Below are 21,288 nucleotides of genomic sequence, written 5' to 3'. Positions count from 1 at the left end.
ATCCAGGAGCCCACCATGAGTCACTTCATTAGACCAAAAGACACTGCTATAACTCAGGAAATTCTGAGGGATTTAGAAACTGTCAGGAACAGTGGTCAAAGACCAAATATTAGAAATTAGAACAAAAGATGTGCCTAGTGCTCTTAACACCTAGGAAATTACAAGGGTTTTAGGAACTCTGTGCCAGGAACTGGGGCGGAGATATATATATATATATATATATATATATATATATATATATATATATATATATATATATATATACACACACACATACATACATACATACACACACACACATACATACATATATACATATATATATATATATATATATATAATTTTTTTTTCTCTATTATCTCACCATACCAGCAGAGGAGAGAGAAGATTTCTTGCTTAGAGTAGAATGCTGAGGGCCAACTGATAAGTATAAAGTGAGTGCTAGTGTTGGAAAAGCATAATTTGGCAATCATAAAGATTGGATCAGGCAAGAGTCACCAGTGGATGCTAACTTTAGGGGCAATTTTGAGGAACAGGACATTTAAATGGTCTTTAAAGTGTCTGCCCACAGTAGGGAAGGTTCCTTTGCAACACTTAAATGCAATACCTATCCCTAGATGGGATCCTGTACTAGAGGGAAAAAATGCTATAAAGGACATTCTTAGTAAACTGACAAAACTGAAATATGGATGGTTGTATTATATCAACGTAAATTCATAAGGTTGATAACTGTACTGTGGTTACGTAAGAGAATACACATTGAAGTATTTAGGGCAAAGGACTATGATGCATGTAAAAGGTTCAGAAATGATCAAGGAAATAGGGTAAAATGTTGAGTGTAGGGGAATCTAGATAAAGGGTATACTGGTGTTCCTTGAACAATTTTTATTTAAAAAAAAAAATTTTCCTTGCACAATTTTTAAATTTACAACTTAAAAAAAAAAAAAAAAAGCCAGGGGAGTTCCCTGGTGGTCTAGTAGTTAGGATTCGGTGCTTTCACTGCTGTGGCCAGGGTTCAATCCCTGGTCGGGGAACTGAACTGAGATCCTGCAAGCCACGCAGCGAGCGTGGCAAAAAAAAAAAAAAAAAGGTCAGGCTCTCACAATTCAAGACAATTGTTCAGAGTTGTTCAGATCCTATAGAGCCTATTTTGGAAGTTAGAAGCCCCCAAATAATTCTGTTTTCTGCAGAAAGCCTCAGATTTTCATTTAAATGATAAAAGGTACCTGTATAAAAAGGAATATTCAGGACAACTATATATGGGCTAATCAAAATATTAACCCACCACACATTCTTGTTTAAATGTCTATAAACATAAGCCTACCATACATTCATTTACAGCTGTTATACAAATATAAAACCACAATAAATTTATAAATTACCTATAAAGCATTTAAATTAACATTTCAATAGGACAACAAAAAATGTTTTTCTGCTGAAAATAAGTGCTATTTGACCTGTGACTGCTCCCAGTGCCCTGAGGCAGATGTTTCCAAATTCAGCTGGCACACACTCTGTACTGTGCCATGATGCACATTCTAAGTCCACTTTTCACTCTTCAGAAGACTTTGAAATCTTCCATTCTCAGGGGAACTCAGTGCTCTCATGCCTGTCTGCTTACCTTCCCCTCTGGTTAGCCACCACCACTCAAACCCAGGTGCAGACTCTTAGGTTCCAGGGTGCTTCCTGGTGGTTATCTAGAGCAGATAGAACATCATCAACACTTTTTTTCAGTTATTTTTTAAAACAAAACTTAAACATTTTCTATAGAGTATTGCAGATTCCAAAGAACATGCATATAACTAATTTTAAGGCAAAATGGCTTGGGAGCAGCATGGGTATGACAGGAAGCAACAGCAACCCTTAGACCACCACTGTGGTCACCCCTCATGCTGCATCCCACCCCTGCTGAAACCACCAAGCCCAAGAGGAAGGCTGAAGGAGAAGCTAAAGAAGAAAAAGCCCAAGGGAAGGATGAACCACATAGGGGATGGGCATCCTTTCATGCATCCTAAAAAGGCACCGTGCAGAAAATGGAAGTACCGGGTGAAGCGTGTGCATTTTGTATAACTATGTTCTTCTTGTGTTCCGTACTACTTGAATTACTGTTTTTATCAGGTCTTATACAAATGCAAATATTTGGCTTTTTTAAAAAACTATATTAGCACGGAGAACCCCTCACTGTTTCAGGGAAGGGTAAATATCACTAACAGATTATCTTAGAAGCGGGATTGAAATGGTCATGAGGGTAAACAAGATTTTGCTTCCTTGGTTTTGGAACTATTCCTCTTGGTTGCCAAGAGAAGAGATCCACTGACATTTACAGCCACTATGGCTGTGAAGAAATGAAAATTCTTTTTTAAGTCCTCTCTCCTTTCCTCTGTGCCATCAGAATGAGCTTTATGTCCTTAAACTCAGACCTGTTGGGACCGGGCACTCCTTTCCTCACAGGCTCCAAATCTGGTCTTTTCAGTGACATTTAAACGGAGTCCCTCAAAGGAGCCAGGAACCATTGTTATTGACTGTGCATTTTTAAATTCTACAGTTTTCGGGACTTCCCTGGCAGTCCAGTGGTTGGGACTCCGCGCTTCCACTTCAGGGGTCGTGGGTTTGATCACTGTTAGGGGAACTGGGATCCCGCATGCTGCACCGTGCAGCAAAAAAAAAACAAACTACAGTTTTCATTAAATTTCCTCAAAATCAAGGTCTGTTTGTGAAAGGAGTTAACATGTTAAGTGGGAATTATTCCTCCTCTAAACTTTACCTTTTCAAATCATCAAAAAAGACTTCCTTGGTTTTTGTAGTTTTTCCTCTTTCGTAGACCATGGAAATAGGGAAATTGAAAGTTGCTGAATACCATTCCTGATGATCACTCAGGACCTTCCTGAAATGTCATGAGTGTTAATGAAAAGTAGCTTTAATAACACAGACACAATTGGGGGGGCTGGTGGTGGAAGAGGGAGTGAGGGAGAGAAGGCTAATGTGTGATTGGCTGGGTTAAAATATTCCTGGGCTCTGAGTCCATGTCCATTAGACAACCTTCTGAGGGCTGATTCAAGCTTATCCTGATGATAAGAGAGAGCTTTGAACAGTGAGCATAAAGGTTTATTTGTGGAAACTGACATTCTAATTCTAAAATTAGGATAGAAATTCAATTACATGGAATTGAAATTATATGAAAATTCCAAGGACCTAGAAAACCAAAGCAGTCTTAAAAAAAATTGTTTGAAGATTTACATTACCAGATAAAGACTTACTGTAAGCTATAATAATTAAGAAAATATGGTATTGGTACAAGAATAAAAAGAACAATAAAGAGAATAGAGAGCCCAGAAACAGTCATACATACACAGTCACATGATGAACAATAAAGACACAACCGCAAATAGTGAGGAAAGGCTAGTCTTTATAAATAGTGCTGGGTCAACTTGACATCCATATGAAAAGAACACTATCAACAAAAATTGACTCAAAATAGAACACAAAATGTAAAGCTAAAATGGTGAAACTTTTAGTTTGGCAAAGCATTCTTTAATATGGCATGAAAAGCATGACCTCTTGAGGGTCAAAGTAAAAATTGATAAATTGGACTTTATTAAAAACTTCTGCTTTAATAGGCAAGCCATAGACTGGGAAAAAAATATTTGCAAAACATATCTGACAAGGGACTTTTATCTAGCATTAAAGAACTTACACTCAACAAGACAAACAATCCAGTTTAAAAAAAAAAAGGTCAAAAGACAAGAACAACTTCAGCAACAAGGGTAACAAACAAACACATGAAAAGACACTCAACATTATTAGCCAACAGAGAAATGAAATCAAAATCACAATTTAGACACACCCACTAGAATAACTAAAATTTTTTTTAATAAACTTATTTTTTTATTGGCTGCATTGGGTCTTCGTTGCTGTGCGCGGGCTTTCTCTAATTGTAGGAAGCGGGGGCTACTCTTCGTTGCGGTGTGCACAGTCTTCTCGTTGCGGTGGCTTCGTTTGTTGCAGAGCATGGGCTCTAGGCGCGCGGGCTCAGCAGTTGTGGCTCGCGGGCTCAGGAGCACAGGCTCAGTAATTGTGGCGCACGGGCTTAGTTGCTCTGCAGGATGTGGGATGTTCCTGGACCAGGGATTGAACCCGTGCCCCCTGCATTGACAGGCGGATTCTCAACCACTGTGCCACCAGGGAAGCCCCATTTCCTTTCATTTTTATTATCTATTCTCTTCCTCCCTCTTTTATGCTGTTGACATCCTACAAATCCCTTTACTGGGGGTGCACCCACCCCATAGGTGCCTTAAGTGTTGGCTGACAACTCACAGATGCCCCTGACCATGACTGACTGAAATGAAGGCTGGGTGGGGGAGAAGAAGGGCACAAAAGATTGGCTCCCTCGCAGTAAGGAGACCTAACTCTGTGGCACAATGTCTACAGTTCCCCGTGGGATCTGGCTAGAGCTAGTCTCCACTTGAGGCCACATTCCTGCTTAGCTTTAGCTCTTTTCCCTGCCCTGTCCTGCTTCCCTTACTCCCTTCTCCCGAGAACACTTCCCCAGTAAATCCCTCAAAAATTCTCATCTGAGGCTCTGCTTCTAGGAAACCTGACCCATGACACCCTTGGTAAGCTTCATGAGGGACTATTTTGTTCAATCCCCTAGAACAAATTCCTATCTTAGGCTCTGCTTATGACCTTCTCCCCCGCTAAGAATGATAGCTTGATGACGGAAGATCTTCGTCACGTTGGAAGAACAGTGTCTGGAACACAGAAGGCACTCAATAAGTGTGCTGAATGAATACAGGGGAGAGCCCAGGGGTCTGTTTTATAGCTTAGCTGATCTGGCCTAGAGGCATTGTGAGTCATAGCCAGTAGACAGCAACTGAGTGGTTCAAAGATGGGGCCAGGCCTGGGACAGCAGCTTGGCACCTCCAACACATCCTCCAGGTGAGGTACAACATGTGAGGATTATCGGGGAAGGATCCTCTGGAAAGATGCAACCTCAAGGGTGGGCCGGGTTCTAGCCTTGGGCTTCCAAGAGACATGTCCCTGAGCCAGATCTAGGGGATAGTACTGCCCAGCTATGTGTGAGGAGTATTTGTGTGTGTTGAATTAATGAAGGCATGACAGAGGGAACCCTGCCCCAGGGTTCCTTCTCTTTTCACTCTCCATAGAGAGAAGAGGAATTCAAAAGAAAGCATACAGTCTTCTTTCTCACACAACAGAATCAGCACGTACAGGAATGGGGGGAAAGGGAGTACGAGACATGTCTGTTATCTGGACTTTAGCTTCCTTGAGCATGTAGTCTGCTTGGGATAAAAGTCACGTCCAGTCTGCGCAACCCCTGTTGGCTCAAGCCCTAAGCATAGGTCCTAGCCCATGGCACATGCCCCTACTGGACTGACCACACCAGACTGTGATCTACACGCACACAACTGGTTCCCAGCTGGACCAGGAGCATCTTGAGGGCAGGCATAGGCTGTGCTGGAACCCTCCACCCAGACCAGGGCCTGGCACAAAGCAGGTGCCAGTCAGTTCAAGGTTGTAAAATAACTGAATGACGAGGGCAGTAATGCTGTTGGGTATGCTAGACATCCACCAGATACTTTTCAGAATGTAGATCCAGCCCTGGCTTTGCAATGCTTCAGTAGCGCCCTCTAACCCACAGAAGGAAGTCTAAACTTTTAAGCCTGCCTGTACAGCACCCTCATATAGTGCCCTGGTCCCCCTTTCCAGCTTCCTCTTCTGCTATTTCCAGCTCAATACCCTACACCAATCCTACCCCAAGCTCTTCCTCACATGTGCAACATTCGAGCCTTGCCTAGATCTTCACTCTGCCTAGAGGCTCTCCCTTATCCACCCCCAATCTACCTGTCAAATTCCTGTGCATCTTTTAAGTACCTACTTGTCTCTGCTATCATTCCTTCCTCCCTTAAGGGCCTATTAACCCCTTCCAGCAGCCACCCAGCACTCAGAGAGCAAGGTTCTGGTCCTTCACCTGCCTATCTATCCCCAAAGCCTGACAGAGTAGTCTTTAGGGAAGGGGGTTTCGGGGAGACTGCTGCTAGTGCGAGTGTGCAGGGATGGACTCCCCAGTGGCCAGCAGCTGGTTAACCCTGAGCGCCAGCTGCGGGCCTGAGCCCTGCCCACCAGGCCTCGCGGTTTGAGGAGGCAGCTCGTCCAAGCAGGTTGCTCACCCAGATTCTTGCTCCCCAGCAGTGCCCCTGGCTCGCCTTTATCATTCTGGACATCGAGGCTTGCGAGGCAAGGGAGCAGCCTGGGTCGCCCGCGTCCTCGAGGCTCTGCTCCGGGTATCCGTGCGCCCAACGAGGCCCGCCCGGCCCTTGCCCTGGAGGCCTTCGGGTGCCCGGCCTCGGGCCACGCGAGCCGCCTGTGGGAGCAGCTCCGGCAGTTCTGGGCCCACCATTTCTCCCGGCGCTTCTCGCCGCGGCGCCCTCCGCTGCGCCGCATCTCCTCCATGTCCACCTTCTACCTGCTGGACCACCAGACGCGCCAGGCAGAGCTAGGCCTCAGCTACGACACGCCGCGCACGCGCCTCAGCGACGAGGCCTTCGTGTTCCGCGGCGGCCGGTGGACCGCGGAGGGCCAGCCGGTGCGGTCGCGGCCGCAGCTGCCCTCGCCGACCACCTCGGGCTGGAAGGCGCAGGTGCAGCGGATGAAGAGCCAGGTGCTGCTGGAGGAGAACAACTACCTGAAGCTGCAGCAGGAACTGCTCATGGACATGCTGACGGAGACCACAGCGCGCATGCACCTGTTGGAAAAGAAGATAGACCACGAGGCAAGCACTGCCGCTACGGCGCGCGCCTGGCAGAGGAAGATGCGCAAGCGCGAAGGCGCGGGCGGCGTGCTCCTGATCGAGCCGCGGGCTCCAGAGTCGCGGTGACGCAATAAAACCCGTACGGCGCATGCGCACCTCGCTCCTCACCTTAGGCTCGGGCGCGTTCCTGTGGCCCCTCGAGGGCCCGGCCAGGACTGGGCTCCGGGTGCGCGGCGGCTCGCTGCGCGCCTTCAGGGACCATCACTCCGGGCCAGGTGTGAAGGGGAGACTCAGCCAGCAGCCCGTCTCGGGAGGGTGCGATAGGGCGGTGGAGGAAGATGTTTGCAGCCCGTTGGGAACGCGGAGTAGGAGCCAGGCTTGCAACAGTGCAGCACGGGGCGGGGATGGCAGGCGATGAGAGGTAGTGGTAGCAATGGCTTTCTTGGCCCAAGGGACGGAGGGCAAAGTCCGGGAGGCAGGGAAACCTGGGCCCAGGGATGGAGGGTGCGGTTGGGCGGGCGGGCGGGGTCGGTGACCTTACAGTTGGCCTTTCCCTCCCTGAGGCGCTCCCGGGAGGGGTTTCAGCCTGAGTCCAGGATAAAAGTGTATTTTATGACCTGGAAACTGTTTCCCGAAAGAATCTCTCGAAACTTTGAGCTCTGCCTCCCCCTCCTGGCTGTGTGGCTTTTGGCGAGTCGCTTCTTCGTTACGGGTTTCCTTTTCCTCTCTCTAGAATTATGGGTCGGGGATACAAACAAGCACTGTCCGGAGCTAATCCAGCGCACAGATAGGATTTGCTAGACCCACTTTATTTTACAATTTTGCATGAGTTGCCAACATTTAAGAATTTGGAGATTTCACATTAAAAATCCAGATTTCCCGTCTTCTCCTGAAAACCCGGAAGACTCAGCCATGCTGGACCTTGGTTTTGCCCAGCAGCAGTTGCCTGAATTGTGGCTGTCAGCTCCTGCTCAGCTTCACTCCTTTCCTCCTATAGGTGTCTGATTTTGGATCTCCTTCTATATCCGTTCTAGATCGATGTTCTCTCCTGGGGCATGGGGAGCCCTGTGCCCAAGGTATCATATAAAGTGCTTTTGGTGAGGGTGTTGTGAGTGATGTGGCTGCATAACAAAGGTGATGACACTGGTCCTTGCAACCTGCAACCTTTCCTTGGAATGTAGACAGGCCCTTTCAGCACCCGGTGAAACTTAAGTCCGGTAGGATTCCAACACATTTTCCTAGAGCCATGTGAAAACTTTGAGAGAAGTGGGTGTCCTTCTTCAGCCTAACTTGCTTTCAGGAGAAAGACTAGGGATTACTAAACCACTACTTTGTATAAAAATGTGGCCTAATTAAATCAGCAAAACAACACAAAACATGTCATTAGACACTATGCTTAAAAACATTTCTTTTGAGCAGTGCTCTTTTGTGTTTTAATAATTCTATATTTATATTAACATGGATTAAAATATTTTTAAATAGTTGTAAAATATAATTTCCTTTTAGAATAACTTAGAAAATAAAAAATATACAGAAAAGGAAATGAGAAGGGAATCAAAACAATACCTAGAAAAAAACACAAAATAAGGCACTGATGGAGAAATTATACTAAGTGAAAGAAGCCAGATGCAAAGGACCACATATTGTATGATTTTGTTTATATAAAGTATCCAGAATAGACAAATCCACAGCTGGGGGATGTGGGGAGGAAGGAGTGACTACTTAACAGGAGCAGGGTTTCCTTTTGGTTTGATGAAAAATGTTTTGGAGCTATAGTGGTAATGGTTGTACAACAGTGTGAATGTTCTAAAAGCCACTGAATTGTACACTTTAGTGAGTTTTATGTGAATTTTACCACAATAAAAAAAGATTTTTTTTTTAAGGAGGAAAGTGCTTTACATTAAAACATGAGATAAAAACTATGTGGTATGGGGAAATAGCAAAAATCGTAAAGGTGATCCAAGAGTGCCTAAAGTTCAGGGAATATTGCTTTGGCCAGAGTACTTGCAAACAAATAGTTTATTTTCTAGAACAGAGAAAAGTATCTGCCCTGCCAGATCAGCAGCAGATGGGGAGCCCCATGTTTAGGGACGGGTATCCAAATGGATAAAGGACCCAGATCAAATGGGGCAGAATGATATTTTAAGATATCTGACTTTGTTCTTTCTGCTCTGGAATTTCACCCCCTGACTGAGGCAGCAAGCTCATTGCTCCTGGGGTGGGGGTGGGGCTGTGTGTGTGTGACAGAGCAGAAAGTAGGAACAAAGAACTCTTTGTGGCTTTCATCTTCTACAGCTCAGAACCCTCTGGGGAACAGAGCTTTGAAAAAATATTTTTTGGGCTTGAGGAGGGAGGTCAAAAAGGCTGTAGATTTGTCTACAGCAAGAGGAAAGATGAAGAAAAATGGAAGTAGAGATCCTGGTAGGTCTTCCATCTTGGAAAAAAGTCCTTTCTTGACCCTACATTACTTTCCAGATACTGCCCCATTTCTCTGCTTCCCTGTATAACTAAGCTCCAAAAAGTTGCTTATATTCACTGTCTTCAATTCCTCCCCTCCCTCTTTGCTCTTAGTTCCCCTCAGCTTTGGATTTCTCACCTCCGAGTCTCCCCAGCCTGCTCTTGTCAAGGATGAAATTGACTCCAGTGTTAAGTCCTTTGGCTAATTCTCCATCCTCATCTTGGCCCATCAGCAGCATTTCATGCAGTTGACGCCTCCTCATCTTCACTTGTCTTCTAGGACACTACACTCTTCTGATTTCTCTCCTACCTCACAGTTGCTCCTTCTCAGTGTCTTGCTGATTTTACTTCCTTCAGGTGTCTACTTAAATGTCACCTTTTCAGTGAAGTTTTCCCTAATGACTTTATTTAAAAGAGCATGCATTCTCTCCACACCCAACCAAACCAGCACAACTTATCCTCCTTTCCTGCTTTGTTTTCTAGCATCTGTCACCATTTGACACGCTATGTATTTTGTCAGTCTCCCTCCACCCCCTCCGCCCCAACTAGAGTGTAAGTTCCATAGGGTTTTTTTTTTTTTTTTCTGTATCTTAGTTAGAAAAGTGCTTAACACTTACTAGGCTCTCTCCAGATATTTCTAGAATGAACAAAGGTCTATAAGAGACAGGCACCTGAATCCCAGGAGCAGATGGTGTTTGGCCTTTGGTATTGTCATAGGTATCTAATCCTCTAGGAGGCAGGGAAGGTGTACCAGATACTTTTGGAACTTTTGGTTGCATCTGATAAGTCCACCTCTGATTTTCGCCACAACTATGGTGGATGGCTCTGCGTATACTGTCGGTGCCTCATTTCAAGTGTCTACTGTGGGTTTCTCTGCCTTTCTGCTTCAGGGCTTTCTCCTAAGCCTCAGTAGCTCTCTCAACCCACAGACATAGCCTGGGAGTGCAGGAGAGTTAATGCCTTCTGGTGCAACCTCCAGTAGAGGACAGAAACCAAAACACACTTTGTTGAATTTTCCTTCTACCATTTTCCTCACTCCCCCTCTCTCAGTTCGTGGAATCATCTACCAGATAAACTGCACCCAAGTTCTAAGCTCAGGCTCTGCTTTTATGGGGATTCAAGCTAAGGCAGTTAGTAGGAAGTAGCACTAGAAGGCAGACCACAGGGAAAGGAATCTAGAACTAGATCACCCCCCATTCAGAAGGCAACAAAGACCTCTCACCACTGTTGGTGAGAAGGATGGTAGTAACCCCTAGTGTCCTGAAGCATAAGACTCTTACCTTTGGTGGATTGGAATGAGATAGAAATTGAAGGGAAAGTTTGGCTTATGTAGTAGCTTTGGCACTTGAAAGATATGGAGGCAGCTGTAATTACAAGGATTATGGAGGTGGTTAACTTTTCTAAACTGTCTTAGAAGCTTTGAAGAAAGAATGAAAGGCTCTTCTTAGCCCACTCAACTCAGGGCGTGATGTGAAAGCTGGAAAGTCTCCCAAGGCAACATGTAAAGAACTGCTCACTTCTGTGGCCAGGAAGCAGGGTGTGCTGAAAATAAGGCTCAACATTTAATCAAGGGCAGTAGAGCTGCAGAGAAGACCCGTGCATCCTTAACAATTTTCCTGTACTAAAGTCAAGCGTTTTAAGGGGAAGGAATGGGACCTCAAGGCCTGACATGGGGATGTTTGGGTGGATATACCTAAGAACCTTGAGCCCCCAGAGCCCCTGAACCCTTCTGGCCAGCAGCAGCTGCTCCTTCCCTTGATAGAGAAGAACAGCTTTATTTTTCCTGGAGACAATGCAGCGATCTCACCTGAGGTAGATGTCATAAAATGATGCTAATCCTTCTGAAGCTCCACCTCTCATTGCCTCTAGACCAATAACTAGGATCGAGTCTCAGCATAGCCCAAGCAGTGAAGCACAGTCCCTACTCTAGAAGGAAATAGCTTGATCGTCCAAAAGGCTGCAGGACATGTCTAACCGCAGGACCTCTGGGGGAACAGATGTGGGGGTGGATCTAGAGGGTGGGGGGGGCGGTATATAAGACTGGGTAGGAAGTTGATTGCAATGGAACATTTCCCATGACTCAAGACTAGAGTTCTGCCAAGAACACCCGGAGCTTCTCCTAATGTGCTACCAGATGACTCTGGAAAATTGGACACGATGGTGGCCTGAGGTCAATGAGGCGGAGACGCCAGAATTGCCTTGGCTGAGTTTAAAGAAGGGTCTGAAGGCTACAGGGAAGTGGGAATGTTAGAATGGGTTTATTACATGAGACCAGAAGATTCACCATTTGACTCTGTTCTCTGGGAGCTGCCCAGAGGACGCTCCTTTGGCTAAAGCAGTAGGGAATATGACAGTGAGGTGGGGCATTGCATCATGGAGAAGGTGCTGATGGCTGTCCCCGGTAGGCCAGGGTTGACAGCAGGAGATGCTGCCATGGAACTGGGCTCCCTAGTGTCACTGGGGATGATGGGATTCGGGAATGGCACTTAACCATTCTGGATGGTGACATTTACAGATCAGAAGCCAGGAGGGCATTCTTATCGTTACTTTGCAGCAAGAGTGGAATGGCAACCTGGGGGGCCTCGCTTCTCAGAGACCTGTGGTAATGATGGTAAGAGGCCACAGTGTTCTTAGGGGCAAAATAAATGGGCAGCCAATGGAGGCAGAGAATAAGTGATAGAAAGTGTTGGGGAACAAGGATGAGAGACATGCCAGCAAAGACAGTCTTGCTATTAAAATGCCTTACTTAGTATTAGGTCAGTATTCAGATACATCCTAGGAAAGGTAGGTGAGGAATGCTCCAAATAGACTGAAGTTAAGTTTCCACCACTGCAGCAGAGTGGCAGGTTTGACATACAAATTGAGTTATTGAAAAGCAGTTAAAAACCATGGTTCTTGAACACCCAAGAACGTGCAGCAACGTCTGTACCAGCCACAAATACCAACAAGGAGACAAGGCAGTGTGAGATGCTGATGTATGGCATGCAGAGAAATGAATGTGACAGTGACTAACCAAATTCAGACCTTTTGTGGATGTCTTAGTTCAGGCTGCTGTAACAAAACATCATAGACTGGAGGACTTATAAACAACCGGAATTAGTTCCTCACAGTTTTAGAGGGCGGAAATCTTAGGTCAGGGTGCCAGCATGGTCAAGTCAGGGCCCTCCTGCCGATGGCTAACTTCTTGTGTCTTCACATGGCAGAGAGCAGAGGTGGGAAGCCAGCTCTCTTGTGACTCTTACAAAGGCACTAATCCCATCGTGAGGGCTCCACGTCATGATCTCATCTAATCCCAATCATCTCCCAAGGCCCCACCTTCTAATACCATCACATTGCAGGGTAGGGTTTTGACATATGTTATGGACACATTCAGTCCATAACAGGCAAATCCCAGAACTGGAATCAGGCTCAGCAGGCAGCAGGGATGAGACCAGGACCTCTACCTGCAACCCCAGTGCTCTGCACTTAACTCACCCCACCAGTCCAGGTGATAAATGGCAGCTGGGACAGTAACCTGGGCCAGTGAAAATGGCCAGTGGTTTCGCTTTTGCAAGATGAAGAGAGTTATGGGGATGGATGGTGGTGATGATTGTACAACAATGTGAATGTGTTTAATACCACTAAACAGTACACTGAAAAATGATTAAGATAGTAAATTTTATGTCATGTGTATTTTACCATAATAAAAAAAAAAAAAAGAAAAAAACGGTTAGTGGTGACTGTGTAGAGACTGGGGTCTAGAATAGAATATTAGCCAGAGGAGCATAAGAAGCAGCACAGCTCTTAAGAGGAAAAGCAGACTGTATCTGAAAAGCAGTATGTGTCCACAAAACAACCTGCAAATCCCAGGACAGAAGTGCTTTCGAAAATACATGTAGGATAAAAGGGGAGAGGAACAGGATGTGACTGCCGAGCGGGTGTAGACAATGGTCATGTGTCCAGGAGAGCCAATGCATTGGCCTTGCGTTGGTTAGGTTGGGGCTGTGCCCTCCTGCCTTTTGTAGGGGACCCAGCTGTCTGGTGGTAGCTGATGTGGGGTGTCTCCCAGAAAATCACCTGCTTCCCCTGTGTCTGGCCAGGAGGAAAGTGTTCACAGCCTCGCCCCATTTCTCTACTTTTCCTGTCCCCATCTAGCTTAGCTCTGAACAGCTTCCTCTTGTCACTTACCATTGCTCCTGCCTCACCCGCCAGTTCCAAGACATGTGTGTCTCCTCCCTCATACTCCTGGGGCCACTCCTACCAGGACCTACCTCCTCACCTGGTCAGTCTGGGAGGCTGTCTGTGCATGGCGTTGCCCGCCTTCGATTCTCAGACGTGTCTAGCACAGGGGCCAGATCACTCAGAAGCCTGTGCCCATGGTGTTCCATGTGCATCTGCACACGTGTGGGATGGGATTACCACAGAAGTCCGTGGCGACCAGAGAGGATGGGCAAGGACCAAAGGTCCACAGAGCCTGCTTGGTCACCAGGAACAGTGCTGACAGGGAGGAAGGGGGCCTTGCCTGGGATCCTGGGAGCAGGAGTGGCCTAGGGCTGGGACCAGCACCAGCTGCCTCTGGAGCACAGTTCAGGAGCTTTGGCTCCTGCCCCCTTGGGAGCCAACGCCAGTGGTGTGTCTGCTGCTTTCTGTCCTCTCCTAATATATTGCACCTACAAAAGTTTAATAAAACTGTAGTATCAATATCTTCAAATACTCAGTCTGTTTTAACTGGTCTATGTCCAACCTAGCTCTAATCAGCCAGAGCTGACATGAAGTAAGGGAAGCAGGGTCATGGGGCCTCTGTGCATTCAGCAGGGGCTGGGGATGGGTTTGGACTCTTGAGATCCATGTCCTGGGTCATACCAGCGGTCCCACAGCTCTCCAGAGAGAAAGCACAAGGCCAGTCAATGGCTTGGGGTGCGGCCTGTGTGTAGCCTAAGAAGTGAAAGGCAGGTGGGAGAGTGGAGCCTAACCCTCGAGCCGAGAGCAGACCTATAAAGAGACTTAAGAGATATATCAGCTAGTTACAATGCGTGGACATTATTTGGCTCCTGATTTTCAAGCAAACAAACTACAGACAAAAAAGAACAGGACTTTCCTGGTGGTGTAGTGGTTAAGAATCTGCCTGCCAATGCAGGGGACACGGGTTCGAGCCCTGGTCCAGGAAGATACCACATGCCGCGGGACAACTAAGCCCGTGTGCCACAACTACTGAAGCCCGCGCGCCTAAGAGCCTGTGCTCCAAGACAAGAGAAACCACTGCAATGAGAAGCCCGCACACCGCAACGAAGAGTAGCCCCCGCTCGCCGCAACTTAGAGAAAGCCCGTGCGCAGCAACGAAGGCCCAACGCAGCCAAAAATAAATAAAATAAATAAAGAAATTTTAAAAAAAGAAATAAATTTCTAATTAGATAGATGTCCTCCCAAAACTTACAACATCCATTGTTTTTAAATTTTTAAGTATTGTTTATTATCTCATCCATTTTTTGTAAACAATTAATTGCACATATTTAAAGTGTATAATTGGATGAGTTTTGAGTTATGTATATACCCATGCAACCAACAACACAATCAAGTAATGAACATATTCATCACCCCCAAAAGTTCCTTGTGTTCCTTAGTAATTCTTCCCTCCTACCCCTGCCCCAGGACAACACTGATCTACTTTTTGTCATTATAGATTAGTTTTCATTTTTTTAGAAATTTCTGCAAATGGAATTAGTATGTACTAAAAAACAAAAACAAAAACAAAACCCTAGTTTCTTTTGCTCTGCATTATTATTTTGAGATTCATCTATGTTGTTGTATACATCATTTCCATTGTATGGAAACACCACAATTTGTTTATCTACTCACCTTTTGGCAGAAATTTGGGTTGTTCCTAGTTTTTGGCTATTATAAATAAAGCTGCTATGAACATTTGTGTACAAGCCTTTGTGTGGACGTGAGTTTTCATTTCTCTTGGATATGCTAATTCTGTGTTTACATTTTTGAGGAAGTCAGGCTATTTTCCAAAGCAGTCATTTTACATTCCCACCAGTAGTGTATGAGCTCCAATTTCTCCACATTCTCATCAATACTTGTTATTTTCTGTGTTTTTTTTTATACCCACCCTAGTGGAAGAAATCTCAAAAATTACCATCCATACCCCTCTCATGCTATGCTTACTAAGACTGCAGAGAAATCAATTCAACTAACTCTATATTGATTAAATTAAAAAAAAAAATTGTGGGGGCTTCCCTGGTGGTGCAGTGGTTGAGAATCTGCCTGCCAATGCCGGGGACACGGGTTCGAGCCCTGGTCTGGGAAGATCCCACATGCCGCGGAGCAACTAAGCCCGTGAGCCACAGTTACTGAGCCTGCCTGTCTGGAGCCTGTGCTCCACAACGAGAGAGGCCGCGATAGTGAGAGGCCCACGCACTGCGATGAAGAGTGGCCCCCGCTCGCCGCAACTAGAGAAAGCCCTCGCACAGAAACGAAGACCCAACACAGCCAAATATATAAATAAATAAATAAATAAATAAATAAATAAATAAATAAATAAATAAACTTCTAAAAAAAAAATTGTGCACACATTTACGTGTTTCCAGAGAAAAAACCATGAAGCAAGGTGTGTACAGATGTGTCTAGCTTCACCCCTGTGCCTTCTACCCTGATCATTCCTCCCCACCTAGGTAAAGGTTTATATTAAATTTTTAAATTTAAATTGTTTCTATTGAAAAATATAAAGCACATATATTTGCATTTCCTCCCTTTCTTGGTTACTGCAGCATACAGTAAAACCTGTAAACCCTTTTGCATGGTCAGGCCACTCAAGATGGCTGTTCTCTTGCTCTCTGTACATTCCCTCCTCGACCAGTCCCTGCTTCGCATGCATCCTACTCACATGACTATCCAATCCGCTTAATCATAGGGCTTCATTAGTAACTGCCTAGTGCTTGCCCCTTTCCCCATCCACTGGTTTCCCTGGTAACTGATGAGCCAACCTAACGTCAACTCCCCCTTATAAATGGTATCCTCCTTCTCCCGGCCAGGAGTGAAGATTGCTGCCCTGTCTTGCCTGCCATCTGCCACCCACAGTGGGGTGCCACTCCAGGACTCTGCTTCAGACTTGTAAGATTCCCCATCCAATAAATTGCTGATGTCTCTGGGCTCTTTCTTTAGTCTCACAGCTGGGCAATTACAAGGCTTGCAGTCCTGTGGGTTACAGTCCAACACCCTTACTTCCTTCACTGAATGACAGACATATCCTGCAGGTCGCACCTCAGCAGGACATAGAGATACTCCTTATTCCTTTTTATAGCTGCAATGTATCCCACTGGGTGAGTGTAGCACAATCTATTTCACTATGTATTCAATGTTTGGATTGTTTCTTGTCCCTTTTAAAATTGTGATGAAATACATGTAAAATTTATCATCTTAACCAATTTTAAGTGTACAATTCAGTGGCATGAAGTACATTCACCTTCTTGTGCAACCGTAACCACCATCCATTTCCAGAACTCTTTTCATCTTGCAAAACTGAAATTATGTACCCATTAGACGACTTTCCATTTCTCCCTCCCACCGATCCCCAGCCCTTGGTAATTCTACTTTCTGTTTCTATGAATTTGACTAAGTACCTCATATATAGTATTTGTCCTTTCGTGACTGGCTGATTTCACGAAGCACGGTATCCTCAAGACTTGTCTATGTTGTAGCATGTGTAAGAATTTCCTTGCTTTTTAAGGTTGAATAATATTCCATTGTATGGCTGCACCACATTTTGTTTATCCATTCATCTGTCAATGGATATGTGGGTTGCTTCCACCTTTCGGCTATTGTGAATAATGCTGCTGTGAACATGGGTGTGCAAATATCTCTTTGAAACTCTGCTTCTAATTCTTTAGGGTGCACACCCAGTGGAATTGCTGGATCATATGGTAATCCCATGCTAAATTTTTAAAGGAACCACCATACTGTTTTTCACAGTGGTTGTATGATTTTACATTCCCACCAACACTGTACAAGGGCTCCAATTTCTCCACATCCTCACCAATACTTGCTATGTTCTGTTTTTGCTTTGTTTAATAGTCATCATCCTAATGGGTGTGAGATGATCTCTCATTGTGGTTTTGTATTTCCTGTAATTAGCTAATACCATTAATATTGCAATGAAGAGCCTAGTGCCATGAAAATCCTTGTGCATAAGCTAGGTGCTCAATCTTGCTCATAATAACAGAAATACAAAATGAAAGTGTACTAAGATGTCATTTCTCACCGGTCAGATCAGCAAAAACCCAAGTTTTTCCAACATATTTCGTTGGCAAGGCTGTGGGGAAGCTGGCACTCACATGAATTGTTGGGGAAAATGCAAAAATGGTACAACCTGCTGGGTATGAAGATTTGACATGTAGTAAGATTGCATGTGCCTTTACCCTTTAGCCAGGCAATCCCACTTCCCGGAATCTATTCCAAACTCACACCAACTTCCCCCTAGTATAAAGGGCCCTGAGATGAAGAGCTTGGTAGTTATTGTGAGTGGTTCCCTTAGGGTCTTCTTGCTTCCTTTAGGTCCCCTTCTCAGGTGGGGTTCTGAGCGCATGTGCATCTCTTCAGACTCTCTTACCCTCGCTCACCTTTATTCCAGCCCCCACTGGGAGAACTTCCTGGGCAGGCTTTACACAGGTACAACTGGACAGAAGCTCCCTTTAGACCTGTGCTGGAACAGCGGGTCAGGAGCCAATGGATAAATTCCTTTTCTCCTTCCCAGCAGGATGGTATGGTGACATTTCATGATGTGCCCCAGAATGTCCTGGGGGACTGAGTGCAGAGACCAGTTTGGTAATGAGGGGTTATTTTGGTGCTTTCTCCTCTACTGCTCACATTCCTTATGGTCACCTGCTAAATCAATACCCCATAGGCTCTGCTTTCAGGGGCACCCAGGCCAAGTCAGATATAGAACATACACTCTATCAAAATGATACAAGCTTATAAATGTGTCAAACAGTATGTTTAGTATTTAAGGAGCAGGGGTCCTTATCCTAACCCAGTGCAATTCCACAATGGTAACCAGGGATAATAGTTTCCAACCATTTTCAATGCACTAACAGGGAAAGGACTTCCCTGGGCTGAATCAAGTCCCCAGGCCCAGCCTAGCTTCAGGCTTTGGGTGGGAGCGTGGGGATGGGGCACCCCCTGCTGGTTACATGGAGTCTGGAGTGGCTTCGGCCTCCTAGAGGGGCGGCACCTTTCCGGCTCTGGATTGGTTTGCACGTTGCTGCTCCTGAAACTTCTTTGAGATTCTGGGCGACTCCTCTTCCTGGGGTCCACCAGAGGCCCGAGACTTCTCCCTCACAGCAGTCCTGGAGTGTAGTCGCACCTTCTTCACAGGAGCTCACAACTCCTCAAATGTTCCTTTTGGCCAGGTGCCCTTGGCTCTCCCACTGCTTGGAGTGGAGGAAGGGGCACAGGCTTTGGACGTGTCCTGGAGTCTAGTTCCACTCCACCCACTCACTGGATCTCTGACTATGCACATCTCTGAGCCTGTTTCTTGGAGACTTGGGATTGTTGAGAGGCCCCAATGAGACAGAGATGGTGAAGTACCCAGCAATGAGGTCTGGCCCTGAGATAGTCATTGAACCCAACTGCCTGAACTTTCATAACCTCCCTCTAGTCTTTCCCAACTGTGGCCCCCCAGCTTGTGACTAGCCCTCAAACATTGGTTCCTCTGCTTAACTGGAAACGCCTGACCCACTCCCTGTCATACCACTCCAAGTGACTTTGCGTAGCCCTTGGGCCTGACCATGGGCTTCGCTTTTCTTTTATAGTAGCCCAGGGTCATAGGGAAGTCTTACATTTCTCAGACTCATGTGACTCAGAAGTAACTCAACACTAAAATAATTATTTATCAAATTCTAGGCCAAAATACTAGAGTCTTATCAGCTGGGAGACTTAGCCCTGAATGGGGAAAACCCAGCGGGGAGGGTACGGAAAGTGAGAAATACAAGGGCTTTAGTGTAATGTGGCTGTTATTGACAAGGCCATGCTCTCTGGGGATGCTGCCTTGTCTCCTGACTGATTGATTGATTGGGACAGGGTATTGACTGAGGTGAATGGTTCAAAGGCTAAATGAAACTTAGCAATGCCACCAAGCACATGCTCTGTTTTTACTGCAAGAGGCATTTCCTCTTCCATGCGTGTTTATAAACACAGACACCCCACCTAGGGTGGTCATACTAATTGTTCATTGATACTTCTGGTTCTTCTCTTTCCAGGCTCATAAGATTTCATTCCTGGTGTCAACTGGGAAAAAAAAAAACCCCACCATACAAAAACAGTGAGTTTCAGTTTTATTTAGGGACCCTTACTGAGGACTATAGCCTGGGAGATAGCCTCTCAGACAGCTCTGAGGAACTTCTCAGAAGAGGTAGGGGAGGAACTAGTATATATATGAGATTTTTGACTGGGAAATATAGTCATGCATACATCTTTTTTTTAAAAACTTATTTATTTATTTATTTGGCTGCACCAGGTCTTAGTTGTGGCACATGGGATATTTAGTTGAATCATGCGGGCTCTTAGTTGTGGCATTTGAACTCTTAGTTGTGGCATGCGTGTGGGATCTAGTTCCTTGACCAGGGATTGAACCCGGGCCCCCTGCTTTGGGAGTGGGGGAGTCTTAACCACTGGACAACCAGGGAAGTTCTCAAGTTAAGAATTTTAGTGCTTTTCTATGTATGGGAAGATGCAAGAATCCGGGGTCATTGAAATTCCTCCTTAGATATGCATCTTAACTGTCTAGGAGCCATATATCCAAGACACAGAATTCTTCACCCTATTTTTCTCCATCCTGAATTCTCCTCAGTGCACACTGTTGGTGGGCGACTGCAGTGGGTTGTGACTTAACCCTTTTTATAACTGGATGTTGGGCGAGACTCTTTGTTCTTTTATGTTTACATTGGCCTCCTGAGGAAAGGTTTGTCCATGTGACTTATTTGGTTAATGAACTGTTGGTAGAAGTATACGTGTCATTTCTGGGCAGAAGCCTCTAAGGGCCAGAGTGGTGGTTCTGGATGGTGGAGGCTCCCTCAGCCTAAGTCCTTGAAAGAGGCAAAATGGAGCAGAAGCCCCGATCTAAGATGGACATGTAGTATGAGCAATGAGAAATCAAATTTTCTGTGTTGAGCCACTGATATTTTGGGTTGTTATTGCAGGATAACCTAGCACATCTCGACTAATGCATTCTAAATCCTTTCTGAAACAAAACAGTACAAACTATAAAGCCAGCAGATTATTTCCCTTGAGACTGTGAGTCCTGAGAATACAGAATTCATTCTTGAACAATGGATGGCAGGTCAAAGTATCCTCAAATCCAAGCACATCTTTTTCTGAGCCCCATTCCTACTAGAGGGAAACCGAGCAAACTTGCTCTTTAATGGTGACAGTCTCTCTGGATTTAATTTAGTCTTTGGGGTAATTCCTCAGTCGTTCAATTTTTCTTCCTTTCCCCCTTCTCATCCTGTAGCAGACGCTGGGTTGCCTGCATTATCTCTATTCCCTGCTTCTTTGCCTACATAATTGTGACGGTTCGGGTTCCACCCTTGGAGAAGGTGCCCCTTATCCTGGTTCAGGGATAAATCCTGACTTGTCTAAGCCAATTATGGCAGAGCCATTTTCCCGCCCTTGGTTGGTTGGGGCTGAGAATGTGACCAAGTTGTGACTATGGAGAGAGACAGGGGAGGTATTTGCCTTGGGGCTTGTTTTTAAAAAGAGACACAGGTTAAGAAACTGATTTTGTTATCCAAACATTCTCCCAAAGAAAAATCCAGGCTCAGATGATTTCACTGGTCAATTTTATTAAAGTAGAAATAAACACCAATCTCATACAAACACTTGCAGAAAATAGAGTAGTGAGGAACACTGAAGAAACTCTTTTTCTGAGGCCAGCATTACCTAGGACGGAAACCTATGAAGTCATTACAAAGAGAAAATTGCAGACCAATAGCCCTCATGAATACAGCCTTAAATATCCTTATAAAATATTAGCAAATCAAATCCAACATTATATAAAAATATAACACATTATGACCAAGTAGGATTTATCC

At 45.3% G+C, this 21,288-nt stretch overlaps 1 protein-coding gene across 1 annotated transcript; it reads left to right on the top strand.

Moving 5' to 3' along the window:
* The first annotated feature begins 6,340 nt into the window (after window positions 1–6,340).
* CBY3 (chibby family member 3) lies at window positions 6,341–16,228 on the top strand. The gene has a single exon (XM_082455610.1). It carries the CDS (start codon window positions 6,467–6,469, stop codon window positions 6,890–6,892), a length of 426 nt encoding a protein of 141 aa, XP_082311736.1. The 5' UTR covers window positions 6,341–6,466; the 3' UTR covers window positions 6,893–16,228.
* The last annotated feature ends 5,060 nt before the right edge of the window (window positions 16,229–21,288 follow it).

Source organism: Balaenoptera physalus (genome assembly GCF_965194825.1).
Source record: "Balaenoptera physalus genome assembly, chromosome: 3".
Taxonomy (NCBI): Eukaryota; Metazoa; Chordata; class Mammalia; order Artiodactyla; family Balaenopteridae; genus Balaenoptera; species Balaenoptera physalus.
This window is presented reverse-complemented; position numbering and strand designations above follow the sequence as displayed.